The sequence below is a fragment of the Lepidochelys kempii genome, chromosome 10 (assembly GCF_965140285.1).
Source record: "Lepidochelys kempii isolate rLepKem1 chromosome 10, rLepKem1.hap1, whole genome shotgun sequence".
Lineage (NCBI taxonomy): Eukaryota > Metazoa > Chordata > Testudines > Cheloniidae > Lepidochelys > Lepidochelys kempii.
The window spans coordinates 66,823,106-66,850,196 of NC_136389.1; the positions used below are offsets into that span (position 1 = coordinate 66,823,106).

Sequence of the window (27,091 nt, forward strand, 5' to 3'; positions counted from 1 at the left end):
ATTCACTACATCTAAAAGATGTTGGGCTAAATCCTGCTTGCATCTGTGAAGCAAGCAGGAATTGATCCAATATTGTTAAACTGATGAGTTTAAGGGTAAATATCAAATACATAATTCTGTTTATTTTAACCACTAAGGGCAAGATTGTGTCTTTAAATACCACCCCAGAATTAAACAAGGGAGGCACTGACACTCAGGTATATATCTCTGAGGCACATTTCCTTCCTGCTTTCTCCTTGCCCACAGTAAAATGTTGCTGGCCTGAACTAGCAGCAAGTCACAAGAGCCACTGTACTGGGCTTCCAGGAGAGGTGGGTGGAGCCAACCCTCTGCCTGTTTCCTACTACTGCTCACCCACTTGCTCTACAGGTAGTGCGTGGACACATCCAGACCCAAGGTCCAGATAGCACATACAAAAAGATGGAAGCAGATTTTTTGCTTTGGGCATATTGTCTGAAACCACAATACCGGGCTTAAGAAATTACTGCTCAGATAGAACCTAGTTAATTTTGTGATCTGCATCTTGCTATCTTCCTTCCATTATGATCTACCAAGGTGGCGAAGTATTTGTATAGGCATATCTAAAACATTTTGATCTAGACAAAGACAGATAAGATAGCTTCTAAGGCTGAAACAGGACATAGTCAAGCTTATGTAGAATCGTTGCACTATTACTTAGTGCCATGTTAGATAACAGTACTTTACATTTGGAACAGAGAGTACATGAGAACTTTTTTGATTAATCAATTTTTATTTAACAGGATGGTTTACGAAGATTATCAGGGAATGAATACATATTGTCAGCAAAACGTAAGTTTTCTCTTTGCAGTTTTGGGGATGCTAAAAATTGTGATCTAACAGATTTCAGAAACATAGCAAATGGTTTGATCAAATGTTCCAAGGACTTTTTATTTTTTTATTTATACGCAATTTTCTACTGCATTACAAACAGCAGCAGCGGAATTGCTCAGAATGTTTAAGGTTTTTCAGAGAAGAGAAGCCACAGTGTTTAGTAAAAGTTGTATCATAGTAAATTAATTTTATTCCCCAAATATATTCCTTAACAGAAACTCATCAGGTTCCTGGCAGTTTGATCTCCCCTATCTCCCTTAATGACATCCCACCACGGATAGCACAAGCAATGGAAAATGAAGAATACTGGGACTTTGATATCTTTGAACTGGAGGCTGCAACCCATAAAAGGTTAGTAAGGCAAAAGAATTGCCAGTTAAAGCTACCAAGAATTAGCTGCTGCTTCATCATCATACTCAGCATTTTAATTTCTTTTTCTCTACTTTTCAAATTGGGATCCCTTTTTTCAAAAGGAGAACGTGTGTAACTTCCTCATTTGCGCATGTCTCTTGCCTTCTTACTTGCTTCCCATACTTTTAAGTACCTTGTGCATTATCACAAATTTATTTTCTGAAGATTTCTACAGAGAAATACTGGCTGGATCTGAAGCCCTCATATATCTTTTGATGAGGCTTTGAAAAAAGGCAACGTCCCTTTCTTTTCACATTATTAGAAAAAATCTTGACAGATCTGGCTGTTGGAGTCTGGGGATCCAAATTATATCCATTTGAACTACAAACTACGTGCAGTGTCAGTTTACTGAGCTTACAGAAAGGGTTGATAGATCACACCTTATTTCTGTTCCTTGTAGCCAGAGTGTATCTATTTCTAAAAACGTTGACTTCAACTGGGAGTAGAAGAAGGGCCCCAATTCTATAAACTCAACAAACTACACTTTTGTTCATACTGCAACGTACAGACTCCTTATCTGTCATTGCAAGAGTTGTAACAGATTCTAATATACTTCAGTAGCAGCAAATGCAATAATTAACCCTATAACTTCATTATAAATCTCTGTTTTTACTTGTTGATACCTGTTAAAATTTCCCTGTGGGGCTGAAATTTTCTATGCTTTGTCTTGGCCTAAAGGTGAAATATACTTTTGGAAATCTATTACATCTGTTCTATGTTTCTTCTGATGTGATTTGAGATTCCAAAAGATTATAATTTAGGGGCTAGATCCTGCAAAGTACTGATTATCTTACTTTCAGGTTGAAGCCCTTTATCTTTACCCAGGTTTATTTGAGCTCTTTTCTGCATAAGCCACACACAAAAAAATCCCCCAAAACACATCACAACAAAATCCACCTCCTCCCCAAAAAAAAAACAACACCAAAAAACAAACATATGCATTTGGAAAAAATCTGATGTTTTATTATTCCTTAAAATGACATTGTAACTTTATATTTTATTGCAAATGGAGAAACTTATGTCCAAAATGTTATGCCTTTTCCTTTGCCTTATGTTTCCATAAGTAAAGAGGTTACAGATACAAATACTTTTAAACAAATGGTAGTCAGTCGATGTGAATTAATGTGTTACATGTGAACTTTGCAGTTAATGAAGAGTTAATTATGTCACCGTCAATATGTATAGGCTAACTAGGTAGTTTCTGGTTTCAGAGTAGCAGCCGTGTTACTCTGTATCCGCAAAAAGAAAAGGAGTACTTGTGGCACCTTAGAAACTAACAAATGTATTAGTCTCTAAGGTGCCACAAGTACTCCTTTTCTTTTTAGGTAGTTTCTGTGTTTCTACTGGGAAAAGGCAAAAGGTGATAGATTGTTGCAGCTTTCTCTAATTAAAAGAATTATAATTTAGATTGCTCACATGTTCTTTCATATCCTTTCTACGTTTAAATAAAAGCTAACCATTTGTTAAGAAAATTCAAGTGAGCGTTCTGTGAATCACAGCTGTGAATAAGTTATTAGTGCTCTTTTTCAAGTCCAAGTAGTCATATGGAAGTGGTGCCAAGACAAAAAGCTCATTAAATCTAAACTCAGTGCTGTAAGAGTGACAGTTCCCTGATACAGAAGCATAGTGAGCTCTCTGCCTACTAATGCTATATAGTAATAACTCTCCTAGCTTCCACACATGTGAGGATAGTTTGATTTAAAGGCCAGATGTTGTAGCATGTTATGGTGATAGTATTTAAGTAGACCAAAACTTTCAAACATGCCTACCGTTGGTGAGAGAGACAAGCTTTCGAGCCATACAGAGCTCTTCTTCAGGTCTGGGAAAGATGCTCCCAGCATCACAGCAAATGCAAGGGATTTGGATAGGGGGTTAGAAACTGGGGCACACTCCCTGGATGGGGGCATTGAGTGCTGGGGGGCAGTCCTTGAGGGGGATACTGGGTGCATGGGGAGCAATTCCTAGGTGGCGGACTGGATGCTGGAGGGGACAGTCTCTGAGGGAGCCATTCTGCCTTGGTCAGAGCACCCTATTTCTGCAGGAAAGGCAAGTGTGCCAGCCCAGTGTTGGGGCCGGTCTGGATGCCGGGGGGACAGTCCCAGTGAGGTTGCGTGATTGGGGGAATTCCCTGGCTGGAGGGGGAGGGGGGGGTTGGGGTGGAGGTGGGGAACAGTCCCTGGGTTCATGGGGAGCTGGATGCATGGTGGGGACTGGGTGCGCAGGGTCAGTCTCTGGCTGGGAGAGTACCCCCACTTGGCAGGCGGGTTCTGAAGCTGTGCTCTCCAGGCACTCAGCCCAACAGCAGCGCAGAAGCGAGGGTGGCAATATGCCATACCACCCTCACAATAAACTAATTCATTTTAACAGGTAACGTTTTGACTTATTTTGCTCATTTAAAATGCTTGTGGTAGACATTTGCCAGTGTTGAAATGAAAGGTGCTATATCGATTTGAACCATATTATTGTCATATGACAAATATTAAATGTTGGGGTTTTTTTGTAGATGTGCAGGTAGTATATATATTGTGTGGATGCGGCCCACATAACACACAGAGAGCTGCATATGCAGCCCACAATGGTAAATAGGTTGAGAACCACTGATCTAGGTACTCACAAATGAGTAAAAAGAAAAGGAGGACTTGTGGCACCTTAGAGACTAACAATTTATTTGAGTATAAGCTTTCGTGAGCTACAGGAAGTGAGCTGTTGCTCATGAAAGCTTATGCTCAAATAAATTTGTTAGTCTCTAAGGTGCCACAAGTCCTCCTTTTCCTTTTGCAGATACAGACTAACACGGCTGCTACTCTGAAACCTGTCACAGATGAGTGTTTCCAGTATTTCTCCGGGTATTAAAGTTAGGCTGACAGGTCTATAATTCTCCGGGTCCTCTTTGTTCCCCTTTTTAATGCTGCAGGTACAATGTTTGCCCTTCTCCAGTCCTCTGGGACTTCACCATTCCTCCATAAGTTTGTGAATATAGTTGCTAATAGTTCCAAGATTGCTTCAGCCTGTTCCTTAAGTATCTTAGGATGAATTTCATAAGGCCCTGCCAACTGGAATACGTCTAATTTATCTAAATAGTCTTTAATTTGTTCTTTCTCTATTTTGGTTTGTGTTCCTTCCCCTTGTTAATGTTAATTCTACTGAGTATCCGGTCATCATTAACCTTTTTAGTGAAGACTAAAGCAAAATAGGCATTAAACACCTCAGCCTTCTTGATGTCATCAGTTATTAGCTCTCCTTCCCTGCTAAGCAGTGGACCTGCACTTTTCTTCATCTTCCTCCTGCTCCTAATGTATTTAAAGAACCTCTTCTTATTGCCTTTTATGTCCCTTGCCATTTTGTGGCTTAGCCTTTCTGATTTTGTCCCTACACGCTTGTGCTATTCTTTTATATGCCTCCTTAGCAATTCATCCATGTTTCCCCTTTTTGTAGGATTCCTTTTTGATTTTCAGGTCATTAAAGAGCACCTGATTGAGCCATATTGGCCTCTTACTGTTCTTCCTGTCTTTCTTTCAGATCATGATAGTGTGTAGTTCTGCCTTTAATATTATGTCCTTGGGAAATTGCCAGTTCTCCTGAACTTCTTTATCGCTGAGATTTTCTTCCCAGAGGACCTTACCTGCCAGTTCTCTGAGTTCATTGAAGTCTGTTTTTTGAAGTCTGCTATTCTTTGTATTCTGATTCTCCGATTCCTTCCTTTGCTTAGAATCATGAAATCTATCATTTCATGGTCACTTTTACCCAAAGTGCCTTCCACCTTGAAATTCGGAACCAATTCCTCTCTGTTGGTTAGAATCAAGTCTCAAAAGTCTCCCCCCCGCCCCCCCCCCCGGTTACTTCCTCCATTTTCTGAAAAAAAAATTTGTCCCTGATACATTCCAAGAACGTATTGGAAATTTCGTGTTTTGCCATATTATTTTTCCAACAGATATCAGTATAGATAATGGCCCCCATTACTATCAGGTCTTGTGTTTTGGCTCTTTCTTTTTGTTCTAGAAAGGCTTCATCCACCTCCTCTTCTTGATTTGGTAGTCTGTAATAGACCCTACCCATGACATCACCCCTATTTTGTTTCCCTTTTTATCTTTACCTAGAGAATTTCAGCTGGTTTGCCTCTCACCTTCTTTTGGACCTCAGAACATGTGTATATATTCAGGGCCATCCCTAGCCATTTTGGTGCCCTACGCAGCCCCCAGCCTCTGCGGGGGGCAGGAGCAGGCTTTGGAGGCAGGGGGAAACCGCCCCCCAGCATGAGCTGGCAGAGTGGAGTAGGTTGGGGCCGGGTCGCTCCACTTCCCACCGCCCCATGAGTGCAGGGTCCCTGCACTCACGGGGCAGCGGGAAGTGGAGCGACCCGGCCCCAACCTGCTCCACTCTACTCCCCTGGCTCCCAGCCTTGAGACTGGGGGGGCAAGGGTAAACCGCCCCCCAGCACTCACCGGTGGCGCAGAGGGGGCTGGGGCCAGGTCCGGGTCGCTGCACTTCCCACAGCCAGTGAGTGCAGCCCGACCCTGCTGCAGTCCTCAGGGGGGTGGGGGCAGGGCTGGGGCGGAGCAGGGGTGGGGAGAGGCAGGGTGGGGGTGGAGCAGGGGTGCGGGCCATGGGGAAGAGGCAGAGCAGGGGTCTGGAGCAGCACGCAGCTGCGTACTTTGCGTATGGGTAGGGACAGCCCTGTATATATATTCTTGATGTATAATGCAACACCTCCTCCCTTCATTCTCTGTCTGGCCTTCCTGAACAGGCTGTACACCTCTATACCAATATTTCCTCTCTCTTGGATCGAAAATACTGCTTGCTCTCTGCTTTGGGATTAGACATTATTCCAGGCTGCTTTAATTGCCCTGTGATTTTTGTTCTCTAGTACAATGTGGGGCTTGATTCCTGCATTCCAGCTGTTGCTTCCTGAGCTGGCATGAGCAAGGAGTGCTGGAGAGAGCGTGCTGACACTCTGACCTTGTCTGCACTGTGGTGTTAGTTTTAATCTCGATCTTCCAAATGTCCCACCTTTGCACTACCACTGCTGCAGCTCCCCCAACATTAGCAAGAGTGGGAGCTCTAACAGAAGCCAGGTACCACTGACTGGCGGGCTCTAGCACTCCTTCTGGTGGAGCTGTAACCCTGATACAGCAACGGTGGGATATTTGAAGAACAATGTGAATAGACTGGAGGGGCATGAGTAGCGCCTCTTCTCCCTGAGCAGCAAGCACTGCATCACCTCTAGTCTCTCTCTACTGCAGGAAGTTTGATGAGCCATGGAATCTTGAGGGTAGGCTGGCGGGGGGGTACAGAGCCCTGAGAGAGGCAGAAGACCCCCTGAAACAAAAATTGCAAATGGATTTACCAGGAGGATAGAACCTGTTCAGTATTTTAATAATTCTCAGGAACTTCCAGAAGTATCAGTCCCAAACATTGTGGTTAGGCGGAAGCTTTCTACAAATCTTGAGTATATTTTTATGAACAGTTGAACTTTTATACTTAATCTGACATATCAACAGTTTAAAAATGCTTTCTCTGCTAGTCTCATTTGCTCTGTCTAGTTTTCCTTCTATCTAACTCATTTGTTTTAAAACTTTCTGTTTGTTTTTCTCTCCAGGCCTTTGGTTTATCTTGGTCTCAAAATGTTTGCTCGCTTTGGAATCTGTGAATTCCTAAACTGTTCAGAATCAACTCTGAGGTCGTGGTTACAAGTTATTGAAGCCAACTACCATTCCTCCAACTCCTATCATAATTCTACTCATTCTGCAGATGTCCTGCATGCCACTGCCTATTTCTTATCCAAAGAAAGGGTAAAGGTAAGTTTAGGGTTATAAGAAATACAGTAGAGGTGGAAAATACATGAGTGGTGGGAACATTAGCAGAAATCAACCCTAATAACTGATATACAGGGCCAGGTCTTCAGCTGATGTAAATCAGCATAGCACTTGTGAAGTCAAGGAAGCTATGTGGATTTACACCAGCTGAGGAGCTGACCTGTATTATATTAGATGAGAAATTATGTCTGGTAGTAGTTTCTAGCACCACAGAGCTGGGCTGTACTTGGAAGGAGGTAGAGAGAGCCTTCTTTTAAAAGAAAACCATCCGTTACAGTCACCCCAGCAGTGTGAAAGTCAAATGGGTGAGCAACATTTTCCCATTGGGAATACACTCTCCAATAGGTCTTTAAAATATAAGCCCATTTAAGGCTGCTTTGCACCACACCATCAGAACAAAGCAGCCTTGTTCCCTGTCTGTCCTTTCCCAGGAGGATCACCCCCATCTAGGGGATACCCAGGTGTCATGGAGAAAGCATAGCAGCTCCAATGCCAAACCTGGCCCTTTGCTATTGCGAACATGAGTGGTGTGGCAGCAAAAAAGGAAACATGTCTGGGGTTTCTTTATGCCCTGTGATCATATTGATCCACTGGGGCCTGTGATTGGGTATGTCTGACAGGGTTTGTGTGGGCCTTAGACGAGCCTGGCTGCATGTGGAGGGAAAGCCAGGCTTAACTGAACGTGAAGATCAGCTGGGCAGGAGCTAGTGACTATGAAGCCAGGATGTTTGCAGCAGAAAGGGGCTGTGGAGAGAGAGTCTGCAGTCACTCTCTGGGGGAACAGAAGAGGTAGGCAGCAGTACAAGGAGGCAGCAAGAAGTCTGAGGGAGAAGACCTTGACTTCCAGTTACAGGGTCCCTGGGCTGGAGCCCAGAGTAGAGGGTGGGCCTGGATTCCCCTACTAGCCACTGAATAAGATGAGGTGAAACCTCCTGAAGTAATGGGTGTAAGGACTGTGAAGCCCAGAGACAGGCGGAAGACCTGCTGCAAGGTCACTGGACTGCAGCTGGGTTGGACTCTTTGTTACACCAGAAGGGGTGGACTAAAGTATAACCTGGCTGGAGGGACAAGTTGCGGGAAGAGAGACCACCACAACAACAGAGCAACTATCAGCAGGGTGCACCTTACAGGGAGACAGCCGCTGTGCCATGTCCAGCCAGCAGAGGTGCTCCTGCGGTGAGAGAATCCTTTACAAGACCATTGGCTGCTAGTGCAATATTTTAGAACTGCTCTAAAATATACTGGGGGAACAGACTGGCATACAGCTGGCCTGGGATCTGGGGAGTGCAAAGGTAAACTACAGCCACACTTACATACACATGCCCTGTGGCTTTGGGTGCTTCTCTGCCACAGCTTTGGACCAAACTTCCTATCCTGAATTGGTCTCCCTGAGCCTATTGTTAGCGGTGGAACCTTGCTCAAAGGGGCATCATTTGTGATGGTAAACAAATTTCTAACCTCTCATTAAAACTGGTGCATGTATTATAACCTGGAGCTGTAGTTCATTAACCTGCTCTCCAGAGGCCAACTCTGAGGCAATATACCCCAAGGAGGAGAGAGAATTTCACTGGAAGTTTTCAATCCTCAAGTTGCCAAAGGTTTGGTTGCCTTCCCGTGAATATCTGTGACAAACAGATGTGATCTGGAATCGTTCCAATGACAAAGAAGTGTGACTGCCCTTCCCTTTTTGAAAAAGTTTTTTATTCATCTGCAGGATGCACAGGAAAAGAAAAATTGTAATAAACAAAAGCAAAGGAGATACTGCATGTATCTGAGCAGTTACAGGCTGCCCAGTTTTGTTAACAGCAATTCAAGCTTAACCTAGTAGAAGAATGCCGGATTCTGACACCCGTACTCACACTGAGTAATATCTTACTCCTTGAATAGACCTATTGGGTCTACATGCCAAGTCATGTGTGAATAAGGGTTGTCACTTTACTGCAGTATTTCTGGGCCAGATTCTTGATTGAGCATTAAGAAAAGTCATATCTGAGCCCCAAAATAATGAAACAGTGTTTGTAGAACTGTGTTTTCATTGGTGTGCAGTAGGGTTTAGCATGATAGAACTAAGATTAGCAATGTGACATCAATGTATGATGGACTGTAAATTCATCCAAAACTGGACAGAGCATAGCGATCTCATCAAACAAAGGGAATAAGCCTGGGACACATTGCTGTTGCCCCATAGTGTCTATAAGGGACAGTACATAGATAAAGAAAGCATCCTGGATTTCCACCTGGACTGTGTCAGCCCTGGCTACACTGTTCTTCTTCTCGCTGTATGTCCAGGTATCATGAAAGAAGTATTGCAAGCAGGTGCTGGTTTGTTGATCTGAAATTTTGATAATCCAAATAAAGCTGGAGTTTATAAGCTGTTCCTGATGGCCCCAATGTGGTTGGTTTGTTGGTTTCCATAGGTTGCTGATGCAAGTACTAATTAACCTCTACAATTGGTGTGTGTCGTAGAAGGACCCGTTAACGCTAGCAATGCAAGTGGACCTGCTACAACTGAGGGCTTGTCTATATGGCCCTACAGTGTAAGTTGCAGCTCACACTAGAGTGTTGCGCTGTAACTACCCCTGTAGACCCTGCTAGCACCTAATTCATGCTAACATAGTCCTGTTTGAAACCGTGTCCATGCAGGGCAGTTTACAGCACAAAACTTTATTGCACACTGCAGCTCTCACTCCTGTAGTCTGCACACCAGGGCCATATAGACAAACCCCAAGTTAACACATGCTTGTGTAGCTGTCAATAGAACCACATTTAATGGAGTGCATATTTCTTTGGGAAATTGTGGCTTTTTTATGGAGGACTGTTGTATATTGGTGGATAATTCAATGCATTGCTTTGATGGCTAATTTTTAGGACCAAATCCTGAAGTCTCTATTCAGGCTGAACTTCCATTGAAGTAAGAGAACTGAGTGAATTGTAGATACTCACACTTCCCATAAATGCCCAAAATGGGTCAAAGTGACTGCTGTACCATATGAAAGAGGGCAGTGCTGAGAACATGCAGATTTCCTGCTCTCTGCTACTAAAGACCTTCTAAGGCTGAAACAAAAGCTGCACAATTTTAGACATAAAGCACAGTGGATGGTGCATCCCAAGAAGCTTGCAGATGTAAAGAGACCCAAACCCCCCAGCCTTACAGTAGGAAAAAGATCAGAACATATTAACTCCAGAAAATTCAGCCCCAGAGCCAGTGAGAAGGATTGAGGCTCCACCAGAAAATAAGGAATGTCTTGCACCTGGGCCATGGGAATGGGCTCAAAGCATCATTGAGAAAGTAATTATCTCCAGTAGTCAAAATTAACAGAGATAACTATTGCACTGCATAGCCTGCCACTTAGTCAGGCTGCTGGCCCGGCCATGGGACTGAGACTTCTCTTAGACAGGAAAGTACATCTTCACTCATCCTGCAGAACCCATCTGCCATAGCTGATTCTGAACTCAGCAAAAATGGGCCTATAGTACATGATTATTTGTTTGTTTGTTTGTTTGTTTGTTTGCCAAAAATGGGCCTGTTTTTTGTCAAAACCGAACTATTTTTGAGCAGCAACAGACCTTTTTCCAGGTCAGAATACTCATTTTTTAGTGAAGGTGGTTTCTGCCATGGCAGAACATGGAATCTCAGTTTTCCAAGTTTGATGCATTTTGTCCAAATTGTGAATAAAGTAAGATCTGGAGGGCACAAAATGTCCAAAAATGTCATGCAAAGTTGCATGAAGCATACAATGAACTTTCCATGGCTCTTTAGAACATCTATCCCTAAGCAATCTGCAGAATCCTGCCTTTTGTCTCTAAGCAGTTCAGTTTAACCTTTAAGGACCAGTGCAGGATTTCTAGTGATTCTTCCAGGAAACCTAAATGTCCCCGGCTTCTCTTTTCAGCAAACTCTGGATCCAATTGATGAGGTTGCTGCTCTCATTGCTGCCACTGTCCATGACGTGGATCACCCAGGAAGAACAAACTCCTTCCTGTGCAATGCGGGGAGTGAACTAGCAATCCTGTACAATGACACCGCGGTGCTAGAGAGCCATCATGCCGCATTGGCTTTCCAGCTCACCACACGGGATGATAAATGCAATATCTTTAAAAACATGGAGAGGTGAGTTGAAAATATGGGACATTTATCAGTCCATTAACCACAATATTCTTATTCTACATATCTTACGGCAACATAAAAAAATGCCAGAGGAAAATCACAGCTTCTGGAGGGTGGAGTTAGCCCCTTGATCGGTTTGCTCATGAAACAATACCGATCTCTCTCATACCGCAGAGAATGCCAAAATCTAAATGATAATGTTGTTGATGATGATTTGTATTGCCACAGAACCTAGGAGCCCTAGGCATGGACCAAGACCTCACTGTCCGAGGCACTGCCCAAACACAGAACAAGGAGCTTATAATGTCACTCTCAATATGAACACTTTTCGTTGTTTTTATAGCCTTAAAATAAGGGCGAATCTGGTTGCTTGTAAATCGGTGTCAGTGCCCCTTTTAAAACCCATTTTATGTCATTCTACATCTAGGGTCAAGCAATGGCTGACCTGTGCTCGTAGCTGGGTGGAAAGGGGAGCCCCTTCCCCTCAGCACACCAGACCAGTTGGCAGGTGTAATATGGCTGGCTGATGGCTAAATGTAGAGGCTGCTGCATTTTGGGGTGGGAGCATGGCCATAGCTCCACTCTTCCTACTCATCTAGCTGTGTTAGCAAGAAAGTGATGGGGGAAGCTTGGCTGAAGCAAGACCCTCTGCTAAGTGTGCTGCCAGAACACCATGGGAGGCATGTGCAGACATAGTGTCTCCTGGCAGCGCTGCTGAGGAGTTGGCTTCTCCTCTCCCATCCAGCATGTGCAGCTCTTAGAGAGACAAAACTGTCCCCTATGGTATATAATTCACTGCGCACCACTGTACAAAAGGAATGCATTTGTATAGCACAGATTCAGCTTACCAGCCCCTTCTCTCTGTCTCTCCCTTCCCCTACCCGTCTCTGGTATATTTGCTCTATAGTATTTTTTTCAGAGGGATTCGGTTAGTTTAAGCAAGCAGCCCTTAGTGAATGAGTCCTCATGTCTAATTGTTTCCTTTTTTAAACAGGAATGAATATCGAACCCTACGTCAAGCCATTATTGACATGGTCCTAGCAACAGAAATGACAAAGCACTTTGAGCATGTCAACAAATTTGTCAACAGCATTAATAAACCCTTGGCAGCACTAGAAGAAAATGGGGTAAGTAAAACGACAAATTCTCCTTTAATTAACAGGCAGACAAAAGGGATTTGAGGCACTCGAGCTACTGGTAACAGGATGTACCTAGACCAGAGGTGGGCAAACTACGGCCAGCGGGCCACATCCGGCCTGCGGGACCGTCCTGCCCGGCCCTTGAGCTCCCGGCCGGGGAGGCTAACCCCTGCCCCCCTCCTCCGCAGCCTCGCCTCACCGCACTACGCCACCGGCACTCTGGCCCACCGCTTCTGCCAGGCAGCGCGGCAGCGTGGCTGGCTCCAGCGGGGCTGTGAGCTCCTGCTGCTCTGAGCGGCATGGTAAGAGAGCGGGGTGGGGGTGGGGGGTTGGATAAGGGGCAGGGGGTCCCAGGGGCAGTCAGGGGACGGGGTGGTTGGATGGGGCAAAGGTTCGGGGGGGGTTGGTCAGGGGACGGGAGCAGGGGGGTTGGATAGACATGGGAGTCCCAGGAGGCCTGTCAGGGGGCAGGGGTGTGGATAGGGGTCGGGGCAGTCAGGGGACAGGGAGCAGGGGGGGTTGGATAGGGGGTGAGGTCCCGAGGGAGTGGTTAGGGGCGGGGGGGTCCCGGGAGGGGGCAATCAGGGGACAAGGAGCAGGGGGGTTGGATGGGTCGGGCATTCTGAGGGGGGCAGTCAGAGGGCAGATAGGGGGCGGGGGCCAGGCTGTTTGGGGAGGCACAGTTTTCCCTACCCAGCCCTACATACATTTTTGCAACCCCGATGTGGCCCTTGGGCCAAAAAGTTTGCCCACCTCTGACCTAGACAGTATGGTGATTGGCCCACTGGAAATACAGAGAGAGTCTTTCACCTCTAAGTCACTGGTCTGAATGCACAAAAGTCTAGCCCAGTCATCACATTTTTGCAGGTTAATGGGACTAATTTGGACATCACTTACACTGCAATATGGTGATGTTTTCTCAGAGCCAGCAGTGTGTTTGGGACCCATTAATGCATCAGAGTGCTTATAGGAAACAGATTTTCTTGTTAAAAATGGGATGATTCCAGAAAAAGTGAAATGGGTGGTAATCCAAACACCTTTTGGCTACTAACATTTGATGATTGCGTAGTAACCTTTATGACAGCGGTTCTCAGCCAGGGGTCTGTGGCCCCCTGGGGGTCTGCAAGCCCTTTCGGGGGGGCCGCAGAGCCCTGCAGCTGAAATCCGGTGCTCTGAGGCCGAGAGCGGCGCGGGGCTGAAGCCGGCACCTCCCCCTTCCCCAGCCGGGAGTGGTGTGGGGCTGAAGGCGGACCCCCATCCCCAAGCCCCCAAAGCCAGGAGTGACGTGGGGCTGAAGCCGGCAAACCTCCCTTCCCCAAGCTAGGAGCAGCAGGGGACTGAAGCCGGGACCCCCAGCACCCCCACCTGCCTGCTGAAGGTGGGAGCTACAGTGGGAGCCCCCCTGCCTGTACACAGCCCCTAGCTACCCCCTCCCTGCACCCTGAGCCGTTTTCAAACTTTTTGAACTGAGTCCCCGCTTTGAGTATTTTTTGGTTGTGTCCCCCCGTAGCCCAGACAGGCTGGGTGGCCTCCTGAGTGAGTCAGGGGGTGTAGGTGGCACTGCTTCCCTGGACCCTGCTGTGCGGAGGTGGCTCGAGCCCTGACAGCCCTTGCCCCGCCCAAAATAGAAGTAAAACTATGCCTATGCCCCAGGATCCCCTTCCACACCCCCCCGGCCTGGAGCCCCTGCTTTATGAGATATAGTGTGGGTCCCCCTCCAGCACCCAGAGGAGATGGCAAGTGTCCCTTCTGAAAAGATGGCAAGTGTCCCATCATCACAGTTGGCAGTGACTGGTATCACTGTTGGCCTTTTCTGCAAAGGGGCCAAGGACCAGGGCCGGATTTCCCATTAGGCACAGTGGGCATGTGCCATGGGGCGCCAGCATTCTAGGGGCACCTAAAATTTCAAATTTTGCTGCTCCCGGGTCCCAGCAGTGGGTGGGGCCTGTTGAGGGGGAGACAGCCCCATGTAACCCAGCTGAAGTGCTCCTCACTCAGCCCGACGGACAGAGTGGGGCCAATGAGTGCGGCCCGGGGGCATGACTTGGGAGAGTGGGTCTCTGGGGGGGGCTTGGCGGGGGGGGACTCCAGGCAGTGAGGGGGTGCGGGGTGCTGGGCAGTGGGGGATCTGTGTGGGGCACTGGGAAGTTGTAGTGGGGCTGTGTGAGGGTGCTGGGCAGTTGGGGTTCTGTGAGCAGCGGAGTACCTAAAAGTTAAAAGTGTCGGGGTACCACCACTGCCTGCAGCGGTTAGGAGCTCTGAGACGCTGTGGGCAGCAGGGACCCCCAGAGCTCCAAGTTGCTGTGGGCAGCAAGGTAACCCTGCTGCTCCGAGCTGCCGCAGGCGGTGGGGTGGGGCTCTGAGCCCCTGCACCTAGGGGCGCCCAAGGTGTAAATCTGGCCCTGCCAAGGACTGAGTGGGAACAGAGATTGAATTACATTCTTAAGAGTTGGATGCTCAGGGTCAGGATGTGGGCCCATTGTGGAGCAGTGTGGGGATGTGTATGCTGAGCTGACCACATGGCACGTGCTCTGTAGATAAAAGACAGCCGTTTTCAGTGCTGTCAGTCTGGCAGCAGTGTTGAGTCTTTTAAAGATTTTTTTTTAAAAGAAAGTGGGCAGAAGATACGATTGTGGCATTGAGTATCATATAGGCACAATCAGTAGCCAACTAGAATCCTGTGGACTCTACAAAATTGCCTGTTAGGAAATCATTCTTTAAAAAACAAAAACAAACAAACCAGTCTGAATAACAGCTGCAGCTAGTCGTTCTGTTGCCAGGGTGTGCGGAGTGCAATTTTGTTGGAATGGTTTTTGCAAAGAGAAGAGTTTCAAAAGCTCTTATATCAAAGTTTATACCCCAACAGCACAGCTGGCAAAGCCCCATTACAGTAGCTGAAATGGTTTTAAACATGTTTTCCTGATGTAGTCAGAGCAGTTTTTATAAAGCCGTAGCTGTGACCTCTGTGCTGAACAGTGGGTGCAGTGCTTCTGTGGCATAAGAGATTAGTCTGCAGAAGAGAAGAATGAGGGGGGATTTGATAGCTGCTTTCAACTACCTGAGAGGTAGTTCCAGAGAGGATGGTTCTAGACTATTCTCAGTGGTGGAAGAGGACAGGACAAGGAGTAATGGTCTCAAGTTGCAGTGGGGGAGGTTTAGGTTGGATATTAGGAAAAACTTTTTCACTAGGAGGGTGGTGAAACACTGGAATGCGTTGCCTAGGGAGGTGGTGGAATCTCCTTCCTTAGAAGTTTTTAAGGTCAGGCTTGACAAAGCCTTGGCTGGGATGATATAATTGGGGGTGGGTCCTGCTTTTGAGCAGGGGGTTGGACTAGATGACCTCCTGAGGTCCCTTCCAACCCTGATATTCTATGATTAGGGGAGACACAGGTCTGGTATTCACCCATATGCTATCTGTACAGTCATGCTCTCTCTCAAGGTATTTGGAGCAAGGGGGAAGAGAGCAAGCTTTGTCATGTGGGAGTTAGCTCTGCTCTTGGCATCCTAATGATGCAAATGGAACTGGGTGAATTTTTAGTGTGAAGCCAAAGTCTCTGTAGTATACTGCTGTCCTGAATAAAGCAGGAGAAATGCTGGTAAATCGGTATTATTCCCAGCCAGCTTACTCCGATCAATGGTGGGCTTGATCCGTTTCCTACTGAAGTCATAGAAAGACACCTAGTGATTTCAGTGGGCATTGGATCAGGCCTTATGTACTTAACAAGTTGACTGTCCATGAGCCATGTGTATCAAGATGCCTGTCTCCTGCTACCAGACCCAAGAAAAGAACAAAACTAGCTCACAGATGTATCTCAAGGGGGCCAAGTTCACATAATTTTGTGTATTTAGTTTGATCATTTCAGTAACTAAATATTTTGTAATATGGCTGCTTCTATAGATATATCACACACACAAACTGCATTAGAAGAACATTATTAAGGTTGCAAAGTCAAGTATTCAAAAGTTAAGAACTACCAGAATGCCATGACATGTACAACCTGAATTCACACATGCGACCCTTTTACGCTGTGATATGGTCTTTATTTACATAATCACATACTGGTGGGGTTTTTTCATCCAATTAGTGTTCCTCCACCACCGGGCTCCTGGTCCTAGCCTCTTTGCCCAGCCAGTCTCAATTCTTCCCTCACCCCGCATCCTGTCTCCTCATAAGATTTATCTTCCCTCGCTGCTCACTTGTTTTCACTCCATCACTGGTTCTCAGTCCCAGTTTCCTTGCCCAACCAGTTCCAATCTCCTCTGCCCTACCGTAGCTCCCAGTCCAATCGCCTTGTTCAGCGAGTCCCAGTCTCCCCCATAAACTCCCTGTCCCAGTTTCCCTCTCCCTCAACCTGCAGTCCCAAGCATAAACACCCTGGATCTTGTCCAAGCATAACCTGCCTACCCGATCCCAGACCTGGCTCTTGTCCACTCTGCATTTAAATCATGCAGCTTTCTCCTCTGCACGGCCCAGCAGGGGTGAGGAGTTGGGGTGTCATTGATAGCAGGGGAGAGGCAGGCTCCCTGCTGTCAGCTCTGGACTTGGACTTGGCATGGCCCAGAGCAGCCAGGAACTTCAATTACAAGGAAAGACCTGCTCAGCCCTAGGCTGGAGCAAGATCAGCATAGACGGAGTCTGTGAGGAATTAAGCTGTGAAGCTCTAGCAAGTCTCTACTGAGCTTGTGTGAACAGTGATTTTTTTCAAATGCTTACAACTTGGCCAAATTTGGGCGGATTTTCACAGGGATGGCAAAGGCATATCCTTGACTCAAAGGCCACCTCTTGCCAAATTTCAAATCCCTGCTCCAAAGCATGGGGGAACTAGAGCTTCTCAAAGAAAAGGTTGCCAGAATTTTTGAATACTGGCAAAACCAACATTTTTTTCCTTTACCTTGTTTTTAGAAATGGCTGGAATTTTCCAAAACATTTCAGCCTGAACCATACACCAGCTAGGAAATATTTCAGACCAAACGATTAAAGTTTGGCAAAGTTACAAGCAACTGAAAACACAGGGTCTTATAATAGATAGCGTCAGGCAATCTTAATAATGGGCAGCAGTACCAGCCCAGGCTAAAATTATATCTTTAAACTATCAAACAGTCTCTCTTCCATTTTGCCTTTTTTGTAATTTATTTAGTAATTTATGTTTTGCACAGTGTTTTTTATCAGAACTTATATTTTACTTAGGAACTGTGGTAAGAAATAATCAAACTCTCTTTAATTGTTTTTATTTGGAAAATGCTGATAGATACTTTAATAGACATATATGGCCAGTAAAACCGATAGAGAATTTTTAGGCTAAAACCCAATCTATTCAATTCCAGGAATTTAATGAACATGAAAAAATAACTTCCATAGACTTTATGGCCAGAAGGGACCATCGTGATCATCTAGTCTTAGTTCTTGCACATTGCAGGCCAGAGAAACTTGCCCACCCACTCCTGTAATATACCCAGAACCTCTGGCAGAGTTACAGAAGTCAAAACAGTCAAAACTTTTGATAAAAGAAGCATCAAGCTGCAAAAACACACTTCTGCAAATTGTTGTACAGCACAGACTAGATACTGAATATTATTTTGTTCCTCCAATAAAGGGATTATTAACATGTTTTGGGTAATTGCGGAGTATTTTTGGATAATAAAGGTAATTATAAGTAGTGCTTGGAACATAGGATCCTTTTGACACTACAAATAAAAAGATAAAGAATTTTTAAAATAATAACACAACCCCCAAGTGGATGTTAAATAAACACCTGTGAAATATAAGCCAGGCCCTTTATCTGTTAGGCTACACAATGTCCAGGTGTTATATTAGCTTAGCATCCACGAATGCAACAGAAATGTAATGAGGTTAAGGGCTAGTCTGAGGTTTTCAAGCTGCTCTGAGAAAGGAAAGTGTAGCGCACAGCTGCACGGTCCCGGGAGCAGAGCAGAGTACGAACGGACTCGACAGTCACAATTCCTCCCAGGCTGCTGCTCCTTTGCTCTGAGGAGGAGTAAAGTACTTCACACCTCTGCATGGAGCAGCTTATTCCTTCCTGTGAGCCTCGCCCAGCAGCAAGGAGGGCAGAGCTAGGGCTCCACTTCACTCACCGCTTCTGCAGCGACAGTCACAGTCTGAGCTGGGAAGAAAGTTGTCTGGGTGGGGGGAAGGGGCTTACAATATCACACACCTCTGTGAGATCAAATGGCAGCAGTGACAAGCCCTACACACATACAGGTTAGACTGAGGTCAAACCAAGTCTAAATGCTGCCCTAGCTTACATCCTGTGCAGCCTCATTGATTTCAGGGGCAAAACCTGTGCCAAAGGGTCTGGTCTCATTCCTAGCAGTTTGACCTGCATGCACATTTTCTGGAGAAAAATAGGGCTTAATCAGCTGTTTTACTTAAATAATCAAATCAAAGTGTTTCCCTCATTCAAGCTGTGCATTTCTCCATCCTGCAGACTCCTGTAAAAACATTTGCGATGTTTGAGTGGGTAAAACCACTCATGTGCAGGGCTTGTTATTGGCAGGACACTACACTCCAGCAGATCTTCTCTTGAGTTTGGTCCTGTATTTGGTAGCAATGGCAGCGTGATTCTCTGAGCTTGGCTTTGGATCACAGCTGTGACTCAAGGGAATGTTTGTTGGCGAGCTGCCAACTGTTTGTTCCATATGGGACAGTTCCCCTTTTGTAGTCCTTTCTGTACGTGTTTGTTCAATGGGCCATGATGAGAACTTGTTAGGTTTGCTTCCTGTCTTCTTTTGTGTCATAAACTGACAAAATCCATCTCAGCTCCAGCATCCTTTATCCTCCTATTTCCCTTTATGATGTCACTTAAGCTTGTGACAGGAAGCCTAGATCTAGCCTGCAGAGACACCTCTGTTCTCTCAGCAGGACGCTGGAACTGAGCTCTGTTAGCAGAATCTATTCCCAAGACAGCCGCATCCTCTGAGTAGAACCATAGCTTTGGTTTGGACAGGTTCCAGATCATAGAAGCAAAAATCCTTTCTCAGCTCCTGGAGATGTACCTATTGATCTCTGCTGTCATTTACTGAATGATCTCTAATCGTTTTCAGGAGTTAACATTTTTTTAAAAGCACCAGTGTCTAATTTGGTTTTGTTGTGGTTTATCAGTGTGGCCCTGCAGGAAGAACTTTCTTCCCTGTAATTAACAATGTGCACTAGTAAAAGATCAGAACAGTGGGAAATTCAGATTTCACCCTGGCTGACCTCAACATGGTGTTTACTTTTGTGCAATGGAGTGTGGAATTCTGCCTAGTTGGTACCTCTTGTACAAATAGATGTAGGAGCTGGCTGAATTATTAGTGTTTAATTGTCACAATTACCATAATGCTAGAAGCCCCAGGAGTGGACCAGAACCCCATTGTGTTAGGCACTGTGCAAACATAGAAAAAAAGATGGTCCCTGCTCCAGAGAGCTTACAATCAAAATATAAGGTAAGATATAACAGATGGATGCAGATAGACAGAGAAGTAGAAGGAAACAATGTTGGTCAACATGATAGGCTATCGTCTTAGCACACTAGCAGCCTAGCCATTGTCAAGTATTTTGTAGGCATCTCAGCAAAGGAGAGAATTAAAGAGGGATGTGAAGGAAGATGTGCTACCATGCTTCACATTTGCATTCCTCACAAAGGGCCTCATCCAACTCCAGCTGAAGTCAATGGCAGTTTTTCCACTCACTTCAGCAGGGGTTGGAGTGGGCCCAAAGTAGAGTTAGATCAGTGAAGGAACAGCTGAAGTGACTACTCCATATGCAGCAGCCACACTTTGTGTTTAAAGATCAATGGAGATCAAATGAGGGCAAGGTACAAAATTAGGAAAACAGAACAAAAGCTTGTTTCTTGGGAGACATGGTGGACAAGTGAATCTGACTCTGGCCTAGGACCTATGATAACTTGGTTCTATTCCCAGTTCTGCTGTGTCACCTTGGGCAAGTCACTTCACCTTTCTGAGCCTTAATTTCCCCAGCTATCAATGGAAAATACTGTGACGTCCCTTCCTTTGTGAAGCACTTGGAGATTTATGCATGGGAAGTGATAGCTAAATATTATTATTATTATTGATGGCACGACATTTTAATCCATTATCCGCAGCTAACCCAGGGTACGTCTACACTGCAAAAAATAAAAAAGACCCACAACGGTGAGTCTCAGAACCTGAGTTAACTGACATGGGCTAGCGTTACAGGGCTAAACATTGCAATGTAGACGTTTGGGCTCCAGACAAAGCCTGAAGGTCTACACTGCTATTTTTAGCCCAGCAGTGCCAGCCCAAGTCAGTTGACCTGGGCTCTGAGATTCACTGCTGCGAGTATTTTTTTTTTTTTTGCAGTGTAGACTTACCACCAGGCAACAGCTCAAGCTATGCTGTGCTCTTTTAGGTGGATTTTTAGGCATCTCAGCCTTGATACCCTACTCCTAGAAACAATTTTAATCAGAGCTCCACAGTAAAGGTAGCTTCAGCCCCAGCTCATAAAAGGCCGAACCAGTCTTGCAGCTGTCAATTGTGTGAACTGTCCCACAGGACAGAAACATACATAGTGCAGGCTATGCACATATTCCAAGCAAGTGTCCCTTAGCCACTCTTGCCGTAACTGCAGGGTAGGAAAAAGCTAATCAAAAGCAGCATTTCTTAATTAATTTATCTGATAGCGATGAAATCAAAAAGCAGATAATTTGCATTATTGGCCAAGCAAGCCAGGGACTGGAGGGCTGACTGGAGGGAGGCGGAAGGTGCATGGGATGGGAAGTGGGAGCTGGCCCCTGGGCTCAGTACTTCTGTCACCGTAGTTTGTACTCATGATAATGAGACCTGCTAGCACTGAACGGGCATGCATCTAATCCTCGCCTTTTCCTAAACAGTTGGTTGCTCCACTGCTAACATGTAACTCTGTGTGTTTTTGTGGAGGTTTTTTCAATTATCATCTTAATCCTGCAATGGAAAATGATATACATCTGTCTATGTAGTTACATGGCCTTTGTACTATCTGCACATTAATGAATTTATCCTCACAGCACTCCTGAGATGGGACTGGAGCCACAGAGAGACTCAGTGACTTATCCAAGCTCACATACTAGGTCTGTGACAGTGCCAGGAATGGAACCTAGAGCTCCAGAGTCCCAGTCCAGTGCCTTAACCACACAACCATCCTTCCTCTTGATTTGATGCATTTGAGCACCCGGAATTGTCTTCAGTGAAGCATGAAAGGAATGCAGGACTGGGTCCCTGTGGTATACACTGGAAACATTCGTGAAGTAGAAAATGTTTTAATGTCTGTTTACAGAAAATGCTGATTTGTTGTTTTTTATTTTGAAATGTTGCAGAGTAATAATGGTGATGGAGATTCAGTCAAAAACGTTCTCACGTCTCCTGAAAATCGCATACTTATCAAACGTATGTTGATAAAGTGCGCTGACATTTCCAATCCATGCAGACCTCTAGAGCAGTGCATTGAGTGGGCTGGTCGCATCTCTGAGGAGTACTTTGCACAGGTAAGATAGCTGGAGAAGGCTAGAAATTCTACCTGAGCACTTCTTTTGATAGGATGGGAGGAATCAGTAAACTGACTCTACTTATATCCAAACAAGATCTTAAGGCTACACTATTAATTTGTTTATATTTTATATTAGTTGCTCACCAATATACATTAACGCAGGGCCCCATATCTGTGAACATATGGAAGCTGACTGCACTGCAGTATAATCTGAAAAAAATTAAGTTTCTAGATTCTTCAATTTGCAATTTGTTTTGCCTAAAAATGCACTCCATTCGTGGCTTGTGGAGGAAAAGGGCCTTATGCGGGGCTCTATCTCATGGATATTATGATAGAGTACAAGTGTTAGTGAGGGAGCACATAAGGAGACAGCAAGGAATAAAGTCATGTTGGAGCAAGCCCTTAGGAGGCTGAGGTTTTGGTGGGGATTGTCTGGTCTTCTGTCATTACAGAATTGAGGCCTGTGTTCCTCAGAAGTAAAAGAAATGTTTTGTAAGATATTTTCCTGCCTTATGGTAAGTTTGAAACTCCATTTCTGGTGGAGACTGGCAATTATGGAGCATCTTTGGCTCCAAAACAGTCATAGTTTTAAAAAAAAGTTTCAAAGTGCCACAAAACTAGCTTTGTGTATAGATCTGGAAGGTGGTAACTGTGTCACTTTGTGGGAGCCAATAGGAGGCATTGTTCAGTGTTCTGTTGCTCCTGAACATATACGTGGTTAGATTGAGTCTGTTCATACGATGCTACTCCTTTTATTAAGCAGCTGCATGCACTAGTTGGTGGCCAGCAGTCTGCTGCTAGCAGGAGTTCACTTGTATAACTTGTCAGCCAAATAATCACAAAATCTTTTCTTTGCAGACTGATGAAGAAAAAAGACAGAGTTTACCTGTGGTGATGCCTGTTTTTGACAGAAATACTTGTAGCATCCCCAAATCCCAAATATCCTTCATTGATTACTTCATCACAGATATGTTTGATGCTTGGGATGGTAAGCAAGCTTCTACAATATATTTTGTATCATAAGCCTTTGAGAGTACTATGAGATAAAACTGCTGCATTGTGACTCCAATGGAAAAAAAATATGGAAATTTGCTACATTTCAAGTAAACCCAATAGCTTAATTAATGCTAACATGTATTTTGACATTGCTATGAATAATTCTTATGACTTCATTTAATAGGTGAACTTCAGGCAAAATTTAGTTTCTTCTCAGTTATTAAATGGCTAGCTTGCTTTCCATAAAGGAACAGGGCATGTTAAGTGAGCTCACTTTGTTACCACACTATGCATATTCACCTGACCCACATATTTTTTTGAATTATTTTTAACAATTTTCTAATGCTTGAAAATGCTATAGAAAAAACAGGTTGAATTCCTTTTGAGAACTGCTTACAGTATATCAACCATTTCTTCTCCATTGCTGTCATTAGTGATTAAAAGTAGTCAGAATTATGACACACTCAGGGCATGTCTACACTTACCTCCGGAGCGATCGATCCAGCAGGGGTCAATTTATCGCGACTAGTGAAGACACGATAAATCAACTGCCGAGCGCTCTCCCGTTGACTCCAGTACCCCACCGGAGCGAGAGGCGCTGGTGGAATCAACGGGGGAGCGTCAGCAGTCAACTTACCACAGTGAAGACACCGTGGTAAGTAGATCTAAGTACTTCGACTTCAGCTACGTTATTCATGTAGCTGAAATTGTGTAACTTAGATCGATTCCCCCTTCCCCCCCCCCCCGGCGTAGATCAGGCCTCATAAATGGCAAATCAGCTGTGCATGTAACTGGAATTTTATTAAGCATAATAGTTACAGTCACAGTAACTATGTCCTTGATAGAAAATTGGTGCTTTCCTGATTGCAATACAATTGCTAAATATACTTATAGTATTGTTGTAACTCTCCTGGGAAGATGCAGAAGTAATGATGAGAGCTTAAGACAAGAACCATTTCAATATCAATGTAACAGATTTAAACCATCCCACTTAATACAGTTCCTCACATATTTCAAATTATATTTAAGCAAGTAGAATCATGGAACCATTTCAGTTCTGCTGGCTGACTACATTGTGTCTTTTCTTTCCTAGCATTTGCAGACCTACCAAATTTGCTGCAGCATCTGGACAATAACTTTAAATACTGGAAAGGTCTAGATGACAAAAAGCTACGGAGCGTTCGACCACCACCTGAAGAGCAATTAGACCACAGAGTGTAACTTACCTGTCCAGATGCCTATTTACTCAAGCTCACTTTTGTTCATGTGATTTCAAATTAGTTTTGATCCCTTCAGTATTACAGTAAGGCTAACCCATGTGCTTATGGACCTTTCACATTCAAGAGAACATGAGGTCAGCAGCTGACTCCTGCAAACTGCCGTGTATGGACTCAAATGAAATGAACTTATCAAGCTGAATTACACTGGATTGCTGCAGTACCTGTACTGAAGAGGGTCTACTAGTGAACATATTTTTGCATTATCTTCATACCAGTACGTGAAGCTTGAAGATATCCTCATGAAAAGGGGTGTCCTATAGAAGATTTTGCTTAGTCCTCAAATCTGCAAGTGAAGGAGAAGTATCTGTTAATAGTGACTCACAGCTTTTATGAGAAAGCTCCATGCTTTTTATAAGCACTTAAGAACAGTTACATATACCAGTCGGACATTTAAAATGCAACTCTTCATGAAGGAGTTTTTGATCTATGAAAAATAGATGTACTCTATTTTTTCACATCACAGAAGGTGCAATCATTCACTTCTGAGCACTACTGAAAGTGAGTTCTCTTAAAGAAATTTAGTAGCAAATGTAAAAAATAACACAAGAATTTTTGAAGTTGATCGTTAGCATCTATTATTAAAATATGTTTTATTTATTTTGTTAGATGTTCAATATTTTCTATGAATTTATAAATACTTAAAAGCCAAAGCCAACTTTAGATGCATTACAAATTTACATGATTCATACTCATCAATATACATTTAATTGATGTACAGACCTTTTATTTTCATAATTCAAATACAAAATACTATACAATGACACATTTTTATTGCACTGTAAGGATAGATGTGTATGTTTAAATATTGTCTGATTTTATGTTAATTAAAATAAGTTTTATTAAAAGGTCTCACTGGAGAGTAGTAAAATAAACAAGAAATGCATACTGTATAAGCACCAGAACTCCAGCAGTTCTCTCTCACTCCCTACTAGTGACCACAAGATCTTCCCAAAGTTGCTATTCTTGGTAAAATAATAATAATAATAATAATAATAATAAGTTGGGATGTTAATTTTTTTTTCTTCCCTGTAATTTTCTAATTAAAATCCCTATCAAAAGTCTGCCTTATTTTATACAGTATTTCTACAAAGCATTCCACAGCATAGATGAGGGGGGTAAAACTAAATATTTAATGAATTTAAACCTTTTATAGCCAATATATTTTCCTCTGCGGTGAAAAAAAAACCCAAAACTTTAACTCCAGAAGTTTGTAAAGGTTGTATACCTTCACCATTTGAATGAAACATTCACAGCAAACACCAGAAAATAATAAAATGTATATTTTAAGAAGTGTCAAAGTTCTAGCAATTTTATTTGAAATATTTTCTTTCTTTCTTTCTTTTTAATTTGCACACTATCAGGTAGATATGTGAAACTAAACAATTTCTTTTAAAAGTATCACTTGCTGGGTTTGGGGGGGCGTGTTTTGTTTTGTTTTGTTTTGTTTTGTTTTTGGCTTGCCATCTAGAGTCAGAATTTGCCATCGAGAACTGTGTGACTGAGCTGTGCCCATCACAGCTTTCTGAGAACACATGTTGTGCACATCAGTTGCTCTGTCCCTGCAGAGGACGGATTGTCCCCTGTTCTGGGTGCTCACTTGGGCAATAGAAGATCCAGGTTCAATTCTGCTCGGGTTTGTTTCGAGTGGCTGAAGGTGACAAGGTGCTGTCTGTTGGGATGCTATGAGCAATAGTGTGGATATTATCGGTGAAAGCAGGGGTGAGGTGTTGAATATGCCATGGAGAAAGGAGATAGCAGGAGTTGCAGCAATTTATGCCCAGGCAGACAGCCAAGCTTTGGTACCGGAGGCTGTGACTTACATCAATACAGTCTGCAGTGGGCACGTAGCCCAAACCAGAAATGCTTGGTGTACATGTGTTCAGTCTGCGGGCGAGGGTGGCGGGGTGCCTTTTGATCCTGGTGCCGGATATAGGATATATTGCTAATTGGCTATTGCTGTTGATGGTTGGTTTAAGATGCTGTAGTTGCCTATTTCAGGTGAGGAAGGGTAAGAGGTGGGTAGAATTGGCCTGGAACACTCGGTTAGCAGGTGTTCATTTGGCAGGCAAGAGTTAATCAGGTTCTGCTGACTGAGGCAGCTCCTACCCTGCCTGAGGTAATGGAGGCAGGAGTGATGCTGGAGAGCGTGGGCTGAGCAGTCCTGAGGGTGGCATCCTGGGAGCAGCCAGCCCTGAGAGGGAGGGGTTTGAGCTGAATTTTGTTATGTTATTGGTGACTTTGTGTTTTAGTTACTACAGTCACTGCCCAGGGAGGGGGTGAGATTTGACCCTGCCCACAGTGTGGGTGGACTCTATTTTGGAACAGGTTGGGAAAGGCTCCTGTTCACATATGCTTTTGAGGTGGGATATTTTGAGCTGCAGAGAAGTATAAAGGAGGGATCTGGCTCGCTGCTCCAACCACATCACGCACCCATTTGTATGTTGCTGCTGCTCCCCCCTGCCCCCCCCCCCCCGAATCAAACACAAGTTCCTGGTCTTTGCCTTTAAGGCCCTTTGCCAGCTAGCTCCATCCTACCTAAGACATATTAACTTATCGAGCCATTGTCCTTGATGGCCCACATTCTCCTGTGCCATCCCACATGCATGAGGAAAACTCCCATGAACATTCATAGCGCCTCCACCTTGTTCTTTGTTAAATTCCACCTTAAAACCTGCCTTTGCTGTGATGCCTACAGGTCACTACCCTCAGGCACTGGCTAGGCCAAGGAAGAGCTGTGACTTCTGCTTTGCTGCTAAACTCTGCATCATTGTCACATCTTCCTCCCAGCCTACCCCTGCCTATGTGTGTTGTCCACCCGTTGCATGTGTAGATTGTGAGCTGTCTGGTGCAGGGATTGTCTTCTTTGTTATATGCTTGTACAGTGCCTAGTACCAGGAGGGCCCTGAATCTTGACTGGGGTTCCTAGATGCTAATAATAATAGTGTTGAGTGATTCCGGTCCTTGTAAAACTTGCTGATGATTCCAGTTTA

General features: G+C 44.5%; 1 protein-coding gene across 4 annotated transcripts in view; it reads left to right on the forward strand.

Moving 5' to 3' along the window:
* Positions 1-25,399, forward strand: part of PDE8A (phosphodiesterase 8A) — a 197,161-nt gene extending 171,762 nt beyond the window's left edge. For 3 of the 4 annotated variants that reach the window (XM_073304039.2, XM_073304040.2, XM_073304042.2), the window contains 8 exons: positions 762-810; positions 1,068-1,203; positions 6,860-7,058; positions 10,970-11,187; positions 12,179-12,311; positions 21,656-21,823; positions 22,684-22,813; positions 23,915-25,399. In XM_073304039.2, coding sequence (XP_073160140.1) covers positions 762-810; positions 1,068-1,203; positions 6,860-7,058; positions 10,970-11,187; positions 12,179-12,311; positions 21,656-21,823; positions 22,684-22,813; positions 23,915-24,042 — 1,161 coding nt within the window. In that variant the 3' untranslated portion in view covers positions 24,043-25,399. The other variant, XM_073304041.1, reaches the window with a different exon arrangement.
* The last annotated feature ends 1,692 nt before the right edge of the window (positions 25,400-27,091 follow it).